The sequence below is a fragment of the Macrobrachium nipponense genome, chromosome 22 (assembly GCF_015104395.2).
Source record: "Macrobrachium nipponense isolate FS-2020 chromosome 22, ASM1510439v2, whole genome shotgun sequence".
Lineage (NCBI taxonomy): Eukaryota > Metazoa > Arthropoda > Malacostraca > Decapoda > Palaemonidae > Macrobrachium > Macrobrachium nipponense.
This window is the reverse complement of record NC_087213.1, coordinates 66,615,539-66,637,799: the sequence shown is the minus strand read 5'-3', so window position 1 is coordinate 66,637,799 and position 22,261 is coordinate 66,615,539. Positions and strand designations below refer to the sequence as shown.

General features: G+C 40.7%; 1 protein-coding gene across 5 annotated transcripts in view; it reads right to left on the bottom strand.

Moving 5' to 3' along the window:
- Positions 1-22,261, bottom strand: part of LOC135198771 (sushi, von Willebrand factor type A, EGF and pentraxin domain-containing protein 1-like) — an 810,178-nt gene that overhangs the window by 676,047 nt on the left and 111,870 nt on the right. For all 5 annotated transcript variants that reach the window (XM_064226685.1, XM_064226687.1, XM_064226686.1 and 2 more), the window contains 2 exons: positions 7,220-7,311; positions 5,368-5,467 (listed from right to left, as the gene is read on the bottom strand). In XM_064226685.1, the coding sequence (XP_064082755.1) occupies positions 5,368-5,467; positions 7,220-7,311 (192 nt within the window). The remainder of the gene's footprint in view (positions 1-5,367; positions 5,468-7,219; positions 7,312-22,261) is intronic.

Below are 22,261 nucleotides of genomic sequence, written 5' to 3'. Positions count from 1 at the left end.
CGTTATTTCACCACAGCTGATGCTCTCTATGGTTACTGGCAGATGGAACTGGCAAAAGAAGATCAGCATTTAACCACCTTTATTACGCCATATGGTCGGTTCATACATTGCAGAGGACCAGATGGGCTTCGCAGCTACTGGAGACGCCATTCTGCTGCGAGGTGATATGGCCCTTCAAGGTGTCCAAAACTGTGTTAAGGTCATAGACGACCTTCTCCTCCACGACGAAGACTACGCTACACACCTTCATCGTATCCACGAAGTGCTCACCCGGTGCCGCAAGTTTGGGATCACACTCAACAAGGATAAATTTGTGGTTGCTGCACCCTCCGTGAATTTCTGTGGGTACAATCTCTCAGGAGACGGCATCTCAGCTGATAAGCAGAAAGTCAGTGCCATCAAGGATTTCCCAACCCCTGCTAACCTGACAGACCTCAGATCGTTTATGGGATTGGTCAACCAGTTAGCGGAGTTCACGCCTGACATCTCCATTGCAGCCCAACCTTTACGTCCCCTGATGAGTCCCAAGAGAACATTTATTTGTTTGGACCCCCGACCATGATGAAGCATTTCAACGTGTCAAGTTAGCTCTCACCAGTCCACCAGTTCTCGCCCTCTTTGACCCAGACCTACCTGTTTTGTTCTTCAGACGGACGCTTCACGCCTCCAACGGCATTGGATATGCCCTCCTGCAGGACCATGGTAATGGACACCTGCGTCTAGTTCAGTGTGGTTCTCGGTTTCTCGCTGACGCAGAGACACGATATGCCACCATCGAGCTTGAGATGCTAGCCGTTGTCTGGGCAATGTCGAAATATAGGCTATATTTAGCAGGCCTACAGAATTTTACTCTGATGACGGATCACCGGCCTCTCAAACCTATTCTGAACAGTTATACGCTGGATGCCATCGAGAACTCTCGTCTCCAGCGCCTCAAGGAGAAAATCTCGCCCTACATCTTTACAGCTGTGTGGCGTGCGGGTAAGTTGCTGTGCATCCCGGATGCATTGTCTCGCGCCCCAGTCAGCCACCCCACACAGGAGGACAAGATCTCGGGTGCTTCTTCCGCTGCTCATCTTCGAACTGTCATGGCTGTGAACGCCGTTACGCTTTCAGACGAGGTATCCAGCTCAGGATCCCGACCAGGATACTTCAGGGATCTTGTGACGCAGCGAAAGCAGATCCTGACGTATATTCATCTACTTCGATTGTGTCACATCAGGATTTCTCGCAACAGATATGACCTTCACAATTCCTTACTTCCTTATTGGAAACTACGTTGAAGATCTCTACGCTGATGGTGACCTTGTCCTGTATGGAGCAAGGGTTGTAGTTCCTGCCGCTCTCCGTCGTCGCACCTTGTCCCACTTGCATGACAGCCACAGAGGTGTGGAAGCAACCAAGCGCAGAGCAAGGCAGTCAGTTTTCTGGCCTGGCATTGACTCTGATATTGCCAACAAAGTCAGAGCTTGTGAGGCATGTCAGACATTGCAGCCATCTCAGCCGCAGGAACCTCTAATGAATGACGACAACCCGACAAGACCTTTCGAGTCCGTCTCAGCCGACTTCTTTGTTGTTGCAGGGAAGTCTTTCCTCGTCGTCGTCGATCGCCTGTCAGGATGGCCTGTTGTCGCACCCTGCCAAGGCGATACTACCGCTTCCAATACTATCAGGATCTTCTGCCGCTATTTCCGTGAAGTTGGTGTCCCCCTTCGCCTAAGGACAGGTGGAGGCCCCCAATTCACCAGCGCAGAGTTCAAGGATTTTATGAAGCGATGGGGAGTTCGACACATGGTAACCTCACCCCACTACCCACAATCGAATGGTCACGCTGAAGCCGCTGTGAAGTCGATCAAGCACCTCATCCTCAAAACAGCCCCATCTGGCAACATTGATTGTGAAGCATTTGACCGAGGCTTATTGGAGCTCAGAAATACTCCTAACTTTACTGGACGCTCTCCTGCCCAGATCCTGTATGGCTGTCCTCTCAGGTCATGTATCCCTGCCCCACCCACCCTCAAGCATTCTCCAAGGAGTGGCAGGTCAAGACCGAAGATTGTGACCGCCTTGCTGCCGCTCGTTACAAGCAGGTAAAGACCAAGTACGACAAGCATGCCCACCCCTTACCCACGTTGAGTGTCGGACAGTAAGTTCGGATTCAAGACCCGACCTCTCATCATTGGGACAAAGTTGGCACTGTCATGGGTCATGGAAGGTCAAGAGACTATCAAATTCGTCTCCCTAGTGGTCGTGTGTGGTGGCGTAATCGTCGTTTTCTTCGCCTGGTGCCACCCACTAATAGTGACCCCTTTCTCCCTGTCCCTGTGGCCCCTAGCCAGGACCTAGAAAGAGAGTCCTTAGTCAGTATTCCTCCAGTAAACCCACGTCGTTCCCAAAGACTCATGGAAAAGGAGTCCGCTCGAGAATGCACTACGAGCGTGAGGGGGAGGGAGGTGTAGGTACATGAAAAAGACGCATTTCACATGTACCAGTATTATTATGTTCAAACATTATTTCACATGTTGCGCGCCATTAGAGTATCCCATGTTAAGTCCAGTAATATGATATGGCAACATTTAAGTATTGGCAACATTGTAATTATTGCCCTCGTGAGGCAGTCTCGTCTCGTCTGTCTATTTGTTAAGCTGGCTGCTGTTTGTCCCCTGGATCTTGTATATATTTCTACAATAGACATTTAGAACCTACATTTAAGTTGTGTCCTTGCCCCTCCACTTAAGGTTAAGGAGTTTACCAACACATACAGTTTCCATATTGAACTTCATCTTCCGGATAGACAGGTTGAGGGTGCTTAGGACATTTAGGACTGGTCTCCAATGCCCAAATGTTTTGGGGACTACAAAAAGATGGCTGTAGAAGCCCTCTGTTCTGATGTCCTCAACTTTTCTATGGCTCTCTTTAGAATGAGGGAGACCTTCTTCAAGGGACCAAATGTTTCTCTGAGTTTCTTGAGTAGGCCATCAATATGATGGAAGAAGTGACTGAAGGGGGTCCCTTCAAGAACATGATGGCATAGCTGTCCCTCAGAACCTTAATAATCCATGGTTCTGCTCCTCTGATCATCCACATCTCTTAAAACTTGAAGAGTCTGGCTCCCATTGGTGCATGAAGGACTTCCTCCTCATTTCTTGAGCAAATACTTGGTTGATCACGTTTTAATGGATCTGGCTGAGAAGCAGACATTGGAACGGAGTGAGTCCTAGGGAGTGACCTGGACTTACTTCCATGAAAGGGTTACTGCTGGAGTGAAGAGGCCATCTTGGGAGCAAACGCAGACGAATCCTTGGGGCGTTTGGAAGATTGCGACAGTAAATGCTGTGTATAGTAGATTTCTTTTGAAGGTTCGAAGCAATTTTCCTTACAGTGTTCTGAGGGGAAAGGTGATGAAAGTCTAACGGCAAAAGCAAATGGGCTGATTTCTAGGTCTGAATGACTCCTTTAGTGGTAAAGGAGCACCAATGTTTTCTCTTCTTTAAAACTCCCAAAGGAAAAAGAGCAGCAAGCTCAAGAGAGCCATCCCTAATAGCCTTGTCTATTGCAGGACAGGACTCTTAGCCAGTCTGAGGCCATGTCTCCTGCAAAGTCCTTGAAATCTTTGATCCTCTTGGCTAGTTCCAAATGTCCAGTCCAAGGAACTAAAAACTTCAAACACTTTGAAGAGGTCCTCCACGTGGTGGTCTAGTTCCACCAACAAAAACATTATCTTCACCAATGAAAACGCAAAACATCAGGACAAGTCAATGAGGCCAGAGGCAGCAACTTCCAATGAAGGAGCTTCCCTGGTGACATAGGACAGACACCTCCTATGGAATAAGCACAAGGGAGGAAAGGTGAAGGATACTTTGCACTGATCCCTCTTGGCAGAAAGCCAATCTCCAATTCCCTTACGAGCCTTCTTAGAAGACTATGAAAGCACCATCTTGGGAAGTCTAATTTTGTTGCAGCTGGTGCAAAAAAGGAGGAAAAGTTTGTCAGGAGATACTGAATAAGCACTGCATAGGCCAAAGGAGGGGTAGCTTCTTAATCAAAGTCCTCTTCTCCTGAGGAAACTGGAGACAGGGTTGTATCATGAGAAGTCTGGGAGATGGAGGGGGCTTTCTTCAGTAAGCTCATTATCACATCCAACTGTTGTTTAATGGGAGCCAATGATGGCTCATCTTGATCAAAAGGAGGAGACCCATGTTTTGAAGTGGATGCTGAATGTTCAGAAGCTGATGAATGGTGCTGAAGAGTTGGCACAGGGACCTCGGGAGCCAGGCGTTTGTACGATGACAATGGGCGCCTGGGGTTCGTTAGGCACTTGGGGGCCAGGTAAGGGTACTCAACAGCTGAGCCCTAGGGAGAGAAGGCCTTCAGACTGTCCCATGTGGGAAGTGGATGCTGGACCAAGGGGTCCACCGTGTAACTGCAGGATGGCTGTGGGCTGAGACTAGCCTTCTTATACCACTTAAGCAGATGTGATGAATCTAGAAAGCCTTGTGGAGCCTCCTGTCTTCACCGGAATGCTCGGAACTAGACAACTGGTGAACAACCAACAAAACGCCTTTCCAGTGGCTGTCTGTTGATACCTGGGAATGTGCAACAGGCTCAAATGAGGGTACTACCTGTGGGCAAACTCAACTGGCCTCCCTTGGACCTCCGATATGTCTTTTCCCAGGTTAAAGGAGTAGGACAGTACTCTGATAGTTGGCAGAGCCTGTCACCTATATAAAAAAGCAATAGAAGCAAATTTTTACGAAAGGCTGCAGTGCAAGTTAAAATACTTAGCTATGTAATTACTTGTTAAGTTACTGATATGAAAAAGATTTTTGTGGTGCTTTTGACTTGAAATGGAGGATGCATACTTGATAGCAACAATCTTTTAAGCTGGTGGTGTTTTAATTTAGTGTTCTGTGACCATTCTTCTTCTAAACCTACATCTAATTAGTGTTCTGTGACCATTCTTCTTCTAAACCTACATCTGACATGGGAATTACATTGCTGCTGGTCATCACAGAAATTCCGAATACAATAATGAGTAGTATCTTTGGCTTGCTAAACTTCAGTAACAATATCTTTGTTGATTAGCTGATATTTTACCATAATTCAACTAAGGGTCATTGTACATGATAAAGAACTTAATCTGAATTCTTGGCAAAGCTTCTCGTTTCCTTTAACTCAAATCTTTACTTTTGTAACTTATAGAAAGCAATTTAGGGCTGCTAAAAAAAAGTATGAAGTGTTTTCAAGGCTTTCTGAATATGAATCCCATCTTAAAATTATTTGTAAATTACTCAATATTTTGCAGTTACTGAAAAGAATATCAATCACTATCAAAGTCAAATACAAAATAAACCAAGGAAAACTTACCCAGATCAAATTGTTCAGGACGTGCAAAAATCAGTATTTTACTTGGAGGCATACCTGCCGAACCTATGGCAGGCCAATTAATTCCAGTAGCATGGGCCATCTGTTGAAAAATTCAATTCCATTGTTAAGTTTTTCTCTTAGATACTATACAGTGTTTTTACTAACTAACATACTGGGTAATGATTACAAAATTTCATGATCACACACTTGTCACAGGTATTAATTTTCTTCATTTACTACAAAAGAATGAAGGAACTAGAATTAAGGTAGGTTTGACTTTAGTATGTGTAAAAAGACTCCAAAAATTAACAGTCTAAAACCCCATCTACACATCCAGACTTTGTCTGCAGGCAAAAACAAGAAATTTGTTGGCTGCCAGACTCCCAGCTTCTGTTCGGGCATACACAACGTCGAAGAGTGTGAAGAGAGCTTTGAGCAAAGACACAAGATTTTGTCTGGGGTGAGTAATGTACAAGATTACCAGATATACAAATGTAACAAAGATTGATGCAAAGAGCCAATGCATTAGATTTACTACAAGAAAAAGGTACTGTATGTGTACTATATGAAAAACAATTTTCAAATTGCATATATATTACATAAATAAAAATATTTACTGGAACACAGATACTGTAAACATGAGGATTATAATATATTTATAATTTAAATCAAATATATCTTGATATCCAAGGTAATATTGCCTTATACATAAATTTCTATTTTAGGTGTTAGTTATTATATATATTTTATGTTTATTCCATATGTATGGTTACTAGTTATATGAAATTATGATGTACTTGATTTTTAAGTAGTATCATATTTAATATAAATTTAATTTTTTGCCTTTTTACAATCATTTTCCATTCTGTAAAACTTTCTTTTCATCATCACATTATATACTTCTTTAATTAATTTTCCTCACTGGAATGCTTTCTCTGCTGGTACTCTTGAGGCTACAGTTTTGCTCTACAATTACTACAGCACTGCTAATAATAATATAATGGTAATGATAATTTAAACTTAAAAAATGTAAAACCAATTGGGGAGGTTGTACGATTGTTGTTTTAGTGGTTTTCAGGTCTACTTAGTTAACAACATAAATGTAGGTACAGTCTGAATCATTATTTTGATGACATTTTCCACTTGCCATTTTCACAGTACATAGACACAGTTATTTTTACTATTACATATTAATATTGTAAGAAAATAATGCCAATATGAATCCGAGTCGAGTTGTTTAATCCAAGATGATATTAACTAATGCAGTTCCAGAGACTTAACAAGTGGATCCAACGAGCTAATAAGACTATTCTTCTGGCTAAGATTCAAGCTGCAATTGTCATACTGTGGTCACCTCCACCCAGATTATGACTGGACAGACATGGCCATGTGGACAACAGACTTGGTTTGTTTACAGATTTTGTCTGCCAACAGACTACTAAGTCTCCCAGACAAAGTCTTGTCTTGTGGTTAGAACTTAGCTTTCTCACTGAGCCAACTTCAATTTTTCTCTTTCAATAATATCAATTTTAAGATGAAAGCAAAGACTATTTGTCGAGGTTTAATTTTACCCAGTACTGCGTATGATACATATTCTTATTTACGTTAGCTATTATTCAAATTTTTTTTTCTTTAGGTACATTGCATAGTTGTCTATTGTTGTTTGTTTTTCTCTGTCTTCTCAAGTTATAAAAGGTTTTGCATATATAACACCTTCATTCTGCAGTTTTATGTATTTTTTTCATGAACTATAGAATTATTCAAAAATACAACCTACAAGAAATTTCAAAGTAACAACCATAAAAGCTGTCATGAATTATAATCTGAGAAATTTACTGGATTAATGACTTGCCTTTACATTGGCATTGATGGAAGCTGATTGCCACCAGCACACCATTGCAGTACAATCAAGAGGCTGTTGTAAATACTGGCTGAATGAGTCACCTGTGGAGCAATTGCAAAAAAGTTAGGTTCCAAAGAAATTACATGATGCACAGATAATAATAGTGTTGCCTCGCTTATTGAACTTTTCTTTTGTTGAACATTCTGCCTTTTAAACAAAATTTTCGAGAAAATTTTGTATAGTTTGTCGAACAATATTTGTACGTACTTTGAACTGACCAATTATCTTGTTTTATCCTTGTATTTGATGGCCTACTGCATCTTAAAGAGAAACTATCAAAATGGTTTTTCCTTTAAAATACATAATTTAATGATAAACATATCCAACAAAATAAATAAAAGAATAACACATCAATTTAAATTTAGCATAAAAGATGTACAAAATCATATGTCACCGTGGTGACATCATGTGCAGCTGACTTGGAGACTGCATGAAGGAATGTTGATATTGAGGAGAGAAGGAGAAGAGAAAGTTAAAATATTGTTGTATGTATGTCAAAACAATAACAATTCATGTAAAAAAAGGGAATTTTACAATAAACTTAACATAATAATAAAAAATGAAAACAATCAAATGCAATACATAAACAATAAAAATATAAAAATAGCCCTAATTGAGCCAGTGTTTGGTGGACAGAGTGAGACAGTATAGTTTAATAATAACCAAATTCAACAAAATAGTAAATAAAGGAATAAAGCTTTTCACAATAAAATTTACCATAAACAAAGAAAAAAAACCACGTCATTGCACTGATGTACAGGTAACTTGAGATAAAGGGAGGTAGCGTTTATATTCTTGAGGAATAATTAATTAATAATTTTAAACTATCAGGCATTGTGATAATATTGAGGAGAGAAGAAGAGACAGTACATATTGTAAAAGCAGTACTAATTTACATAAAAAATAGTGCTAAATTGCCATAAATTTAATGATAAAACACAAAAACAATCAAATGCAATGGTACAGTAATATAAAATATAAAAAAGCCTTACTTGAGCCAGTGTTCGGTGCACTGGGTGAGATCATAGAGAGGAGAAGTGAGGGAAAGGATGGTGGTGGATTATGGGTAGGAGATTGATTTACTTCCCACTGACATACCAGCTGGGGTGGGATAATTATTCGGCCGTTTCTTTCACTTACACTCAATTTTCCCAAATCACTTCTTTTTGTTACGGTAAAATACCTATCGAGTGACAATTGCTTTTTAAGACTTTTTTGCACTGTAAAAGTAACTCGGCTCTATAATAAAAAAAACTGGCACTGTGTCCAGCTTCTGCCTGCCTTCAGTTGTTTGTTTAAATGACTTCCTTGTAAAAAGTTATTTAACCCTTAAACGCCGAGTGGACATATTTTACGTCGACATTTTTTGTTTCTCGGGTGCTGACTGGACGTATTTTACATCGACATACAAAAGTTTTTTTAAAAATTCGCGGAAAAATACTTATAGGCCTACCAGCCTAAAACTCTTGAATCACGTGCCTTGGGGTATGCTGTGAGTTCACGGATCAAGGTGTTTTGTTTACAATCGTTACGCAGGCGCGCAAGCGCGAATTTCTTTCTTGCCGCACTAAAAAGTATCAGTGACACATCTCTGAAATTATTTCGTCACTTTGACATATTTTTTGTACCATTTTAAATTAGCCGTTACATGAAGTATTTATATGCAAATGTGCGCATTTTTATGTAGAATACAACAAAAAACATTCATGATTGTAGCTAACTGGAGTTATACAGAGGGTTAGAAGACATGATATGTTGTTGCTGATGGGGGATTTTAATGCTAAAGTAGGAAGAGAGTATGATGGCTTTCAGGGAACAATTGGAAAATTTGGAATTGGAGTTAGAAATGATAATGGGTAGAAGACTCCCTAGAGCTATGTGCATCTGGGTTATCTATAACAAACACATATTTCAACCATAAATTAGAGCACAAAACTACATGGGTGTCCCCAAATGGATTGGTACAAAATTTGATAGATTATGTTATTGTAAATCAGAAATGGAAGAAGTCTATATTAGACACCAGAACTTTTAGGGGCTGCCGTGTTCCTTCTGACCACAAACTCGTAATATCCAAGATTAGAATAAAGTTACAGGCCAATCAAGAAAAAAGGAGAACTATAAAGTTTGATGTGGATAAGTTGAGAAATGAAAGAGTTAAACAACAGTATGAGGTGAAGGTAGGAGGCAAATTTGCGGCATTAATTGGTATGGAAAATATTGATATGGATTCAGAGGAATCCTGGGCAATATTAAGTTCACATACTAAGGCCGTAGCAACAGAGGTGTTAGGTTATAAGAGAAGTAACAGCAAACCTTGGTTCAGTGATGAAGCAAAAGTTTTAAGTGAAGAGCAACAAAGGTTGAGAGTTCAAATGGACGATGAACAAGACCTAGAGAAGAAACAACAACTAAAAAGACGAAGAAATAGAAAGCTGAGAGAAAACTAAGGTGATAGGATGACAAGCTTGAAACCAAAACATGTTTTGGAAAGAAAGAGCTACCGAAGTTGAAGTAGCTATGGAATTGGCGAGAGCAGGGCTATGTTGCAGCTGTGAGATTCTTGAGGAACGCAAGCCAGAAAAAGTTTGGAGGGAGTGATGGCATGTTGGATGAAGATGGGAACTTGGTCACAGACGAAATGGAGAAAAGGAATCTGTTTGCAAGGTATTTTGAAAGACTCCTTAATGTATACTACCGGTAGGGATGAGTGCATTGCAGATTTAAACGAGGCACTGGAGGTACAAGAAGGAGATATTAGTGCAGAAGAGGTGAAAGAGGCCTTAAAATCTGTAAAAAATGTAAAAACTGCTGGCGTGTGCGGGATAACTGCAGAGATGCTAACAGCAGGAGGACGAAGTATGATAGAGGCATTAAGAGTTGTTTTTAACATAGTTTGGAAAACAGAGGTGGTACCAAGTGATTGGAAAAAGGCAATTATGATACCAATATATAAAAATAAGGGAAGCAAAAGGGAGTGTGGTAACTATCGGGGCATAAGTTTACTGTCAGTCCCAGGGAAGATATTCATGAGAGTAATACTTAATGGAATAAGACCTATAGTAGAAGAGAAACTTAGAGAACAGCAGTGTGGTTTTAGAAGTGGAAGGTCAACAGTGGATCAAATTTTCACCTTAAGACAGATAATTGAGAAGAGATGGGAGTATGCAAAGCCAATATTCTGTGCCTTTATAGACTTGGAGAAAGGCGTATTGATTCAGTAAATGGAGAGATGGAATGTGGAGAGTGGCAGAACACTATGGTATACCACTGAAAAGTGATAAGGATACTAAAGAACTGGTACCAAGGAGTGTGCAGCTGTGTACAGCTGGATGGACAGCAAAGTGACTGGTTCCCAGTGGGAAGTGGGCTAAGACAGGGATGTGTTATGTCACCCACCTTGTTTAATGTATATATTGACCATATAATGAGAAGAGTGATGGAGAATGAAAACAGAGGGGCTAGTATTGGTGGAGAAGTTTTTATGGATTTGGACTTTGCTGATGATGTTGCGTTGGTTGCTGATACATGGCTGGTGCTGGTAGGTATGGTAATGAGGATGGAGACAGAGACACAGAATTTTGGCTTGAACATCAGCACAAAGAAGAGCGAGATCATGGTTGTGAGTAAGGATGATGATTGGGTGCACATGGAGGATATGACAATCAGAGGACAGGAACTCAAGCAAGTTGAGAAGTTTGTTTACTTGGGAAGTGTAGTAACAGCAGACGGGAGGCAAATTGAAGATATACAAAGAAGAAAACTAGGAGCAGCAAGAGCTTTTGAGGTTCTGAGAAAAAACGTTTGGTCAAGGCATGAAATCAGCTTGAAAACTAAGATGAGAATATTCAATGCAGTAGTACTACCAGTCCTGATGTATGGCTCGTCCACCTGGGCACTGACCAGAACAGAGGAGAAAAGGTTGGATGCTTTTGAGATGAAGCTGCTGAGGATACTTGGCATTAAATGGGATGATTATGTTAGAAATGAAGACATCAGGGTGAGATTGACGCAAAGGCCAGTCAGTACCAAGTTGAAGAGGGAAAGGCTGAAATGGTTTGGACATGTTGAGAGGATGGATGGGAATAGAGACCCCAGGAGAGCACTGAAAGCAGTACAAATAGGAAGAAGACTGCTGGGCAGACCAAGAACGAGGTGGATAGACATAATTGTCAGGGATCTTGAGGATGAAATCCAAAACTTAGAGGAAGCAAGGGAAATGGCTTGGGATAGAGACAGATGGAGAGGAACTGTATCAGCCTTAAAGTAAAGTAAAGTAAGTAAGTAGCTTTTATCAGTTTTGAGATATTTTCATATAAATAACGATAAGTGCCAAAATCTCAACCTTCGGTCAACTTTGACTCTACCGAAATGGTCAAAAAACGCAATTGTAAGCTAAAACTCTTACATTTTAGTAATATTCAATCATTTACCTTCATTTTGCAACAAATTGGAAGTCTCTAGCACAATATTTCGATTTATGGTAAATTTATGAAAAAACTTTTTCCTTACGTCCGCGCGGTGGATAACTCTTCCGAAAACCCAAAAAAATCATACGTGCAATTGTGGTAATGTTTGCACCATTTTAAATTAGCCGTTACATAAAGTTTTATATATGGAAATGTGCACAATTTCATGCACAATACAACTAAAAACAACCCATGGTTGTAGCTTTTATAAGTTTTGAAATATTTTCATATAAAAAATTATAAGTGACAAATTTTCAACCTTCGGTCAACTTTGACTCTACCGAAATGGTCGGAAAACGCAATTGTAGGCTAAAACTCTTATATTCTAGTAATATTCAATCATTTACCTTCATTTTGCAACAAATTGGAAGTCTCTAGCACAATATTTTGATTTATGGTGAATTTATGAAAAAAATAACATTTTCTTTACGTCCGCACGGTAACTCTTCCGAAAAAATCATACGTGTGATTGTGGTAATGTTTGCACCATTTTAAATTAGCCGTTACATAAAGTTTTATATATTAAAATGTGAGCAATTTTATATAGATTACAACAATAAATAATTGAAGGTTGTAGCTGTTCTCATTTTTTAAATATTTGCATATAAATCACGATAAATAGAAAAAAACCATGTTCGGTCAACTTTTACTCTACCGAAATGGTCGAAAAACGCAATTGTAAGCTAAAACTCTTACAGTCTAGTAATATTCAGTCATTTATCTTCATCGTGAAATAAATTCGAAGTCTCTAGCACAATATTTAGATTTATGGTGAATTAAAAAAAAAAACTTTCCTTCCCTCCGTGCGCAGATTCTCCGCCGCAAATCTCCGAAATGCGTACGTCGCATTCTCGGAATATCTGCTCCGTTTAATATTAGGCATTTCATAGAGTTTTATATATGAAAATGTGCGCAATTTTATGCAAAATAAAACGAAAAATATTTGAAGGTTGTAGCTTTTCTAATTTCCGAAATAATTGCATATAAAAAAAATATATAAAAAAATTAGACATTCGGTCAACTTTAACTCGTCAGATATGGTCAAAAACTGCAATTGTAAGCTAATACTCTTACAGTATAGTAATATTCAATCATTTGTCTTCATTTTGAAACAAATTGGAAGTCTCTAGGACAATATTTAGATTTATGGTGAATTTAAAAAAATATTTGTTTACGTCCGCGCGTTACGAATTCATGCATCATTTTGTGATAATATTTTCTCTGTGTTGCTTTATCGTTTTACAATGTGTTATATACCAAAATGATCGCAATTTAGTGTACATTACAACGAAAAAAAAAATTAACTCTTCACCTTTAACCGTTTTGCGCATAGCACGATTTGAATACAATTATATATGAAATTTTGTTTTTGCGCTATCATATACAGTTACCATCCGAGTTACGACCTAGATCCGTTCCGACCAACAGGTCGTATGTCAGAATGGTCGTTAGTCGAAAATACCAGCCAAAATGGCCGACACGTGGATTATAAGTACTCGGTTAAAGTGGAAGATTATACTGTACTCGAGGACATATGATATGAATGTGTTGCATTTTTAAGTAACTTTTTCTGTTGAATAATATTATTGTGTATATACAAGCTGTTTATTTATCATTTTTTATGCCTTTTAGTTTCACTTTTATAATTTTATCATATATTTCTGTTGAATAATATTACTGTACATATGTATATACAAGCTGTTTATTTATAATTTTTATGCCTTTTAGTTTCACTTTTATCATACTTTTTCTGTTGAATAATATTACTGTTGTACTATACGTACAAGCTGTTTATGTATTTATCATTTTTATGCCTTTTAGTTTCACACTTTTATCATTTATCATAGAGATATTTTTAATATTGATACTGTAGGTGCAATGTATTTAGCTTTTTTTTTCAGTTGCTTAGTTGATATACTACGTACATACATCTTAATATAATATGGTTTTAGAAATAAAATATTTATTACTGCAGTTGAATTTATTATACAAAAATACAAATGAAGATCAAAATACGAAAATAGAAAAGTTACAGTTCAAAATAGAACATACAGTACTGTAGTACAAAATAGAAAATACATATGCATGTAAAAAAATAAGCAAAACAACACTCAAAATTAATGTTCACTGGTGCTTGGTTCGACGTCATCAACACTTTCTTCATACGCACGGTCGAAAGAAAGATCAGCTGTTAAGTCAGGCGAGGCAGGGGATGGGGAAGGGGGAGGGGTGGTTACTGCGCTGGCCGATGTAGGGGCAGGGAGGGTGGGGGTGGCTTCGATGCTGGATGAGGCGGGCTTTGTGTTCGTTTGACAAACATGCTAAGTGTCGTTTGGATCTTCTGCTTTTTCTTTTCATCGGTAGAGTCTTTGTATGGCCTCATTACTTCTTGCATAGATCTCTCTATCCGGGCAAACCGTTCAACATTCGGATCCATTCCTTCCAATTTATGCAGCATTGTATTAAGCATTTGTATGGCTTCCGATAATCCCTTTACAGTAAACTTTCGTTCGGGCTCCTCCTCTTCTACAACTTCCTTTTCTTCCTCTCTTCTTTCTTCTTCAGCTTTCCTTTCTTCTTCTATTGCTAACAGTTCTTCATTTGTTAATTCCTCAGGTTCTTCACTTATCAGTTCTTCAATTTCTTCTTCATCACATCCTAACTCAAGTTGCTTTGCCAAGCTAACAATTTTTCCTCGGACCTTGCTTAATTCCTCTTCGTTATCGAAGCCAACAAAATCTCTGAGGAAGCGTTTGCAGCAGTGTTTCCAAATACCACTCATACATTTTTCTGTCACCAAATCCCAAGCTTTAGCGACATGCTTGATACAATGGTAAATGTTGTACGATTTCCAATAATCCCGCAAAGTCAGCTCAGGGTTTTCATCCATAGCTTCGATGGCTTGGTCAAAGGAAATTCTTACGTAGTGCGCCTTGAACGTAGAAATCGCACCCTGGTCCATGGGTTGGATTAGGGGGGTGGTATTAGGGGGAAGGAAGACAACGCGCACGTTAGGATGAAGATCATCCAAGTGCGTCGGGTGGCCAGGCGCATTGTCAAGCACTAATAAAATCTTAAACGGAATGCCCTGGGATGCTGTGCTGCCGGCGCCGTCGTAACTGTCATACCGCGCCGCACGCACTACGCTACCGCGCTGCCAAACAGTAAACGCCGCCAAATATAAAAAAATAGACCCCTGTCGGACACTGTCGTAAGTACGGGTGGACGTAACTTGCGCAGGTCGTAACTCGGATGGTAACTGTATCGCATTATTTATAGTATATGATAATGAAAATTTTTTTCATTTTTGATGGTTTCATACTAAACTTCAGGCAATGAAAAAAAAGGAGCCAAAAATGAACTCTTAATCTTGAAAACTAAGCGCGCTGTGATTTAAAAAAAAAAAAAAAAAAAAAAAAATTTCCGCTTCCGCGCTCACTCTGAGACCCCCCTGGCACACGGGAGACGATTTTTAATATACCCCTTAGGCATTTAAGGGGTAATCTCCTTTTCTTACTTGCATTCTTTACTTATTACAGTAGTATCTCAGGATAAAAAATTAATCTGTTCCGAAGCGGCCTTCATAACCTGATTTTTTCGTATCTTGAACCACATTTTACATGTAAATTGCCTAATTCATTGCAAGCCCTAAAAAAAAAAAAAAAAAAAAAAAAAAAAAAAAACAGTAAATTTTATAATAAAGCTAAATTGACCAATAAACTGAAATACAACAATTTGGACCATTCAATACCTAACCTAACTGTGATTACCTGTAAATAAAGTTTATTAGTGTACAGGGTACAAGAAATACTGTACGTACATGCACGTACATATGTAGTAAAATGTGGAACCTTACCTTTCGAGTGGGGCGATCTCCGAAAGTGGTGTCAGAGGAGGAGGACAAATGGCAGAAAACATGATCACTTAACTTAGAAACACATTAAAAAATGACAGAAAACATTACCACTAAACTTTACAAAACACATTAACAAATGGCAGAAAACATTAACACTTAACTTTACAAAAAAAAATTAGAATTAAATTTTTTTTTATTGGTCTTTTTTTATTTTTACATTTTTTTTTTTTTTTTTTTTTTTTTTTGTTTTTTTACAAAATTTCAATTTCTTCACCACTTTCAACTTTCTGTTTTTTTGTATCACTTGGATCTTCCTGTTTGCTTACTCCAACTAAAGGCCACTTTAAAAATTAACTATCCAAGGAAGACTGCTTATGTCTGCTTTTCACAATGTTCCTAAAACGACTCGGGCAAACGTCATCGAACTGCGCAAGCATACAACCTGTGTAAGCCTTTTTGGGGTGTCTCTTTTCTACAAATGATTGCACTTTATGAAAAGCAGCTAGAGCATCCTTAATTTCTGCCGTTGTTATAGGGTCCTCCTCCTCCTCCTCATTGCCACTACTAGAAAACTCTTCTTGAACGACGTTATGTTGCATGGCCTCCAACTCCTTCAGGTCATCCGTCATAAGCTCCTCTTGGTGCTCCTCGAGAAGGTCATTGATGTCGTCCTCGTTGATGACCAACCCCATGGACTTGCTGAGAGCAACGATCTCGTCAAGATCTGGTTGCGAAACAGTTTCAGGATCGTCAACTGTCTGAATCTGCATCAGCTTCGCCCACGTTGAATCCCTCTAAGTCTCGAGCGGATACGGCATCAGGCCTGAGTTTCCTCCACGAATAATTCAAGGTTCGCCTCGAAACCTCCTGCCAAGCTTGATCGATAAGTCGGATGCATATCACAACATCGAAATGCTCCTTCCAAAATTCATGCAAGGTGAGGTTTGTGGTATTGGTGATGTCGAAATATCTCTTGAAAAGATGTTTCGTATACAGCTTCTTGAAGTTCAATATCACTTGCTGGTCCATGGGCTGGAGGAGAGGGGTGGTGTTAGGCGGAAGATAAAGAACCTTGATAAAAGAATACTACTCTGCTAGGATATCTTCCTCGAGGCCAGGAGGGTGAGCATGGGCATTGTCCAACAACAGCAGACATTTCAGAGGGAAGTGCTTCTCTTCCAAGAATTTCTTCACTGTCGGGCCGAAACACAGATTTACCCACTCGGCGAACAAGTCTCGTTACCCAGGCTTTCGCATTAGCCCTCCACATCACTGGAAGCTTCTCCTTTAGCACTTTGTGGGCCTTGAAAGCTTGAGGAGTCTCCGAATGATAGCCAAGTAGGGGCTTCACCTTGCAATCCCCACTGGCGTTCGAACATAGTGCAAGCGTAAGCCTGTCTTTCATAGGCTTATGCCCGGGTAGCTTCTTCTCTTCCTGCGTGATGTACGTCCGACGAGGCATTTTTTTCCAAAAAAGGCCAGTCTCATCGCAGTTGAAGACTTAATGAGAACTGTAGTCTTCGTTGATCATCATCTCGTCGAAAGTCTTAATAAAGGCTTCAGCCACTTTCGTGTCCGAGCTGGCCGCCTCCCCATGCTGCACCACCGAATGGATGCCAGTCCGTTTACAGAATTTTTCAAACCACCCATGAGAAGCCTTGAAGTCTGGGGTTGGTGTCAATGTCCTTTCTCCTCCGTCGTCTTCGGCCTGGGCAATCAAATCACCAAAAATAGCGCTGGCCTTGTGGCAGATTGCCGTCTCGATATCGTATTGCCAGCGATTTCTTTGTCTTTTATCCATACAAGAAGCAGCCTTTCCATCTCATCAAGCACGTGGCTCCTCTTGTTGAACAGAATAGTCAAGCCCTTGGAAGGTGTAGCTGCTTTGATAGCTTCCTTCTGCTTAAGAATGGTGCCTATCGTCGACGGATTTCGGCCGTATTCCTTAGCGATCACGCTCAACCGCATGCCAGCTTCACACTTTTTAATGATCTCCACCTTTGTCTCCATAGAAAGCATCCTCTTCTTTCCATGAACTTCAGCAACTTTCTTGGGACCCATGACTATACGCAATTGAGTTATGTACTAATTAAGTTCTCACACAACACGATAAAGTACAAAGCGAAATCACTAACACGAATTTACATTAACAAACGAAATCGTATATGTGAACGAATGGATTCCGCGTGTACGATAACTATGCTGCTACAGAGGGGCCGAAGGATGCCTTTACGTAGATGCACGATGGGAGAGATGCTGACCAATAGGCGAGCAGGATCTTACAGCGGTGTCACAGGAGGATGGTGGTGAGTCTACTCAGTTGGCGGCGCGTGAGTTTTAAAATTGTTCTCGGTGGTCTGGGCGAATCTCGGGACTTTACAGTAACACCCTTTCGTAACCTGAATTATATTCGTATGCAGAAGCAAAAAAATCTTCTTATTCGCTTTCGTAACTTGAATTTTTCGTAAGTTGGGACTTTCATATGTCAAGGTTCCACTGTACTTATATTTGTTTGCAAAATCCTCATGACTATTTTAATTCTGCTGTTTGCCAACAGTAAGTTGATGTATTGTGGCATAATTAATCTCTTTCTTGCACCTAAATTCTAAGTGATGTCTAAACACATCAACAACCATACATACTGATTACTCTCTCTCTCTCTCTCTCTCTCTCTCTCTCTCTCTCTCTCGACATAGTCAGGCATGCACACAATTCCTTTGATTATCCTTGTGAAAAAAATTGACTATCACCCTTTGCCTACTGTGACCATTTCGGTTCCCTCAAAGGATTTCCGTCTCTCCACCTTCCATCCTAGCTGACCACGCACCATTTTCACCAAACAGTTCATAAATTGTACACGGAAACTAATTTTTTTCATAAATTTTACTTCATATAACTTACTTTTACATTACTTTACACACTTAATTTAAATTTTGAACAGATTAATAATAGAGAAAAATGGTAAAGGGGGATTTTTTGGTTTGCTGGAACAAATATTCCTCATTCTCTGTAATTCAAATGGGTATTTCTGGGTCGACCTGTGTTCGCCGGTGAAAGTCCATACCAGTTACTTCACAATTACATGGGAGCATATAATAGTCTTCGCAACTCTTTCATAGTGCCTCATTATCAAGTTCATGTGTGTCTGTTAGTTTCATTGTGTAAAATTGTATTTCCTGTACTATAAAAGGTCTGGTTAACATTCGTCTTGGCCTAGCCTCCTTCAGTTTTACCTTAGTGGTAGGCTATACCTCTCGGTCGAGGACCCCCATCTGGTTGTGATATCAACCATGGTGAGCCATGGGCCCAGTCACACTACCACCCCTATAGTGGTAGCCTATGTCCCTGATGGATGACCACCCTAACCGATGTTTGTACCAACCACAACGGGCCATAGGCCCAGTCACATTACCACTCTTGCAAGTGGTAGCCTGCACATCGACTAATGGGTGGCCACTCCAATCGGTGGCTATACCAACCACAACAGGCCATGGACCCAATCATACTACTACCCCTACGGGCGTAGCCTACACAACCACTGATGGGTGGCCACCTATGATCGGTCAGGTAGCCAGACATCCACGACCGACCACCACCAACCCCCACCCCCACCCCACCCCCCCTACCCACTTATAGCTCGGCCCAGCCGATCCATTATAACTTGCGGTACTAGTACTCTTGCTAAGAGAAGTCAGCTTGAGTTACACATAAGTGGGGGGGAGGAGAGGGACGGGTAGAATAGGGGACGGGGAGCAAGGGATATTCAGCTCAGTGCTAGAGTGCCAGAGTTCCGCCAAATGGCGTACATAGCTCTGGCAGCTCGTATTTTACTTAGGCGCTCTGTTGTCTCTCCTTACGTCTCCGTTAACAGTGGAATTGGAGTAAGGGGCTTGTCCCCAACCCCCTTTTAATGGAGGTAGGCATCGTCAGATGTGGAATTTTCTTCCCCTGACCCGCCATCTCCGGCAATTCCACAGCCAGGGGCTAAGACAAAAGGGAATGAGACTTCAGGTGAGCCAAGAGTGGGAGGATTGTACAGTGAATAACTCCGGACCCTTGCGGTACCGATGGAGAGTGACTCACCCTCACATCCGCCACCGGAGTTTCCCGGTAAACCTACGGTTGATCGGTTTCCATTCTCGGAGTCTTGGTAGACGCCTACGTTTATACGTAGCCCTCCGGTCCAGCCAGGACTGCAGAGTTGAGGTCCGTCCTCATAGTCAGACGGATATTGGGTAGCAAGCACTAGGCCTACAAAAGACCCAAGAATGGGACCTAGTACGGACAATTAACTATTAAATAGAAATTATTCAGTGAATTACATGCCTGTTGTTTATGAATTATGCATGTTCTTATCATTAAGATTTGTGCATGCATTAGGTAATTATTAATGGGTAATTCGTGAACTTACCTAGTTTTAAGTTCCATATCCTCCTTGGGGACGTTGCTCATTAATAATTTCCCTTACAGAAGGTGCGTTGCCTGGCGCAGGGGTGCTCCGCCTCCCTCATCGAGCCTGTGGGACACGAGGTGTGCTGGTCCCACGCCAACTGCTCCATCTCCTTCATAGCTGTGGAGGGAGAGTTGCCTTACACGGTTTGGCACCCGGAGGGCTGCACCATATGCTACGGCATGGTACTGCTACTTGTCAATGATCAGGTAAGCATTAAAAAACCCCCCCTACTATTTTTTCATGAGAAAAAATTGTATCAAACCATGCAATTTGCCCATTTAAAACTAGTTTTCTATGTTGGGAGAGTTAATTTCCTTTTCCTCAACAGACGGATGAGGACAGCCGCCAGAGTGCCAAGGTGGACCTGAGACACTGGGTCTCCGGGTATGGGAGGAACGCTCCGTTGGGACGCCCCTACATCCTGGACGCCAGCCTGGGGACCCTTCTTTTCAAAGGCTCGCCGTCAGCATCGGTCAAACCTAGTCTGGCGGCCCCGATCATCGACGCCATCCATGCGGAGAAAGGCCCCATTCCGGACGAGCAAGAGTTGCTGGGGGATGTGGCTGCAATCAGCATCCACACCGAACCCATGGTCCTGGGAGAGCAGGTAAGAGGTGAGGTACGCGAGGCAGGTAGCCTCTTCAGTCCTACTCCCTCTTCTACCTCTTCTTTCCGGGGCTTCGCCAAGTCCACCCCTACTCGGGAAGGTTCACGGTCAGTCCGTCCCAAGGAGAAATCAGTGAAATCAAAATCCCTACCCAAGGGATCAAAGCCGACTCCGTCAGTGGCGGCAGAGTCATCTCCGGCCCCTAGGCCGTCGACATCTTACGATAAGTCACCAGCTGCCAAGGATTCTCTCCCTCCAAAGGGATTGAGATCAAAGTCCGCAAAATCCAAGGCGGCGGAGTCCGGCGTAGACCATGACCTGCTCGCTAACCTTCTAATGACGAAGGTTAGAGAAGCAGTTGATAAAAGGTTTGAGTCCTTGTGGCGCGCCTCCGGACCTGAGATCTCCGGCCAGTCAGTTTCTGACATTGTGGCTGAGCAAATCAAGCCTATACAGGAGATGATGTCAGGTTTCCTCCACTCCGGATCTCCGGCGCTGGCTATGGGAGTGCCGGATGCTTCCAAGCTTCCACCCTTCCATGGGTGCTCGCGCGAGGGTAGTAAACTCTGCATACCATGCTAGCTTTTTTCTCTGGTATATTTAGAAACTATTTATACTAGAAAAGTGGATAGCAGGATCTTTCACTGGCCGACACAGGTCTCTCCCCAGAAATAGATTTTTCCTTCGTCAAAATCCCTTTTTTGTTTCATATTTCGAACGAATCGCATTTCAACCAGACTTCTGGAACAGATTGAGTTTGAAGTCTCAGGTACTAAGCACTGTACTACATACACTAGATATCTGCATAGTAAATATATGACAAATTAAATACGTATATGATGCCTTCTAAATATACAATGGAAGTAGAATTACATATCGCACCCACTTAAAGCACATCATAGAACAATTACTAAAATCATGCATAATTTTCAATTAATCTTCCCCTGGTGAGAACACACATTATTTCCTTCGAACTGTCCATATAAAAGAGAACCCAAATCTAGTTTGGGTTTCTGAATCGTCCTCCTTTTGCAAAGACAACACTCTCGGGCATTGGATACCCAGAAAGACAATCAATATTGAGTAAAATCTAGTGCTCCTGTGTCAGATTTAAAATTATTGTATAACCAGACCAATGGGATAAAAATTTCAACTCTCACAGAGCTGGCCAATTGAAAAGATAGAATTCAAAAGCAAGTGCAGATTAAATTTTATAGATACAACTGAGGCTATTGCATTACTGATGAAGGATACGATGATGAACTGATTAATAAACATATTTCCCAGCAAACCCATTACAATTAAACTCTATATTATCAAAAAATCACAAATAAAAAAAAATAAAAATCTTAAAAATTACAAGGTGGTGCCATTAAAATTTCATTACAACTATGGCAACATATGATTCATGGATTTATAGAGAAAAACTTTTCGCAATCATGGTATTATAGATAAAACCATATTTTGCATTATAAAAATTAAAAATTTCTTTGAAAACTACAGCACAATATATGCAGTTTACACCAAACAACAATTACGCATGCTATACACACCCTGTATTTATAATTAAATTCAGTAAGGTTATGCGAATTAAAAATAGCTTTTT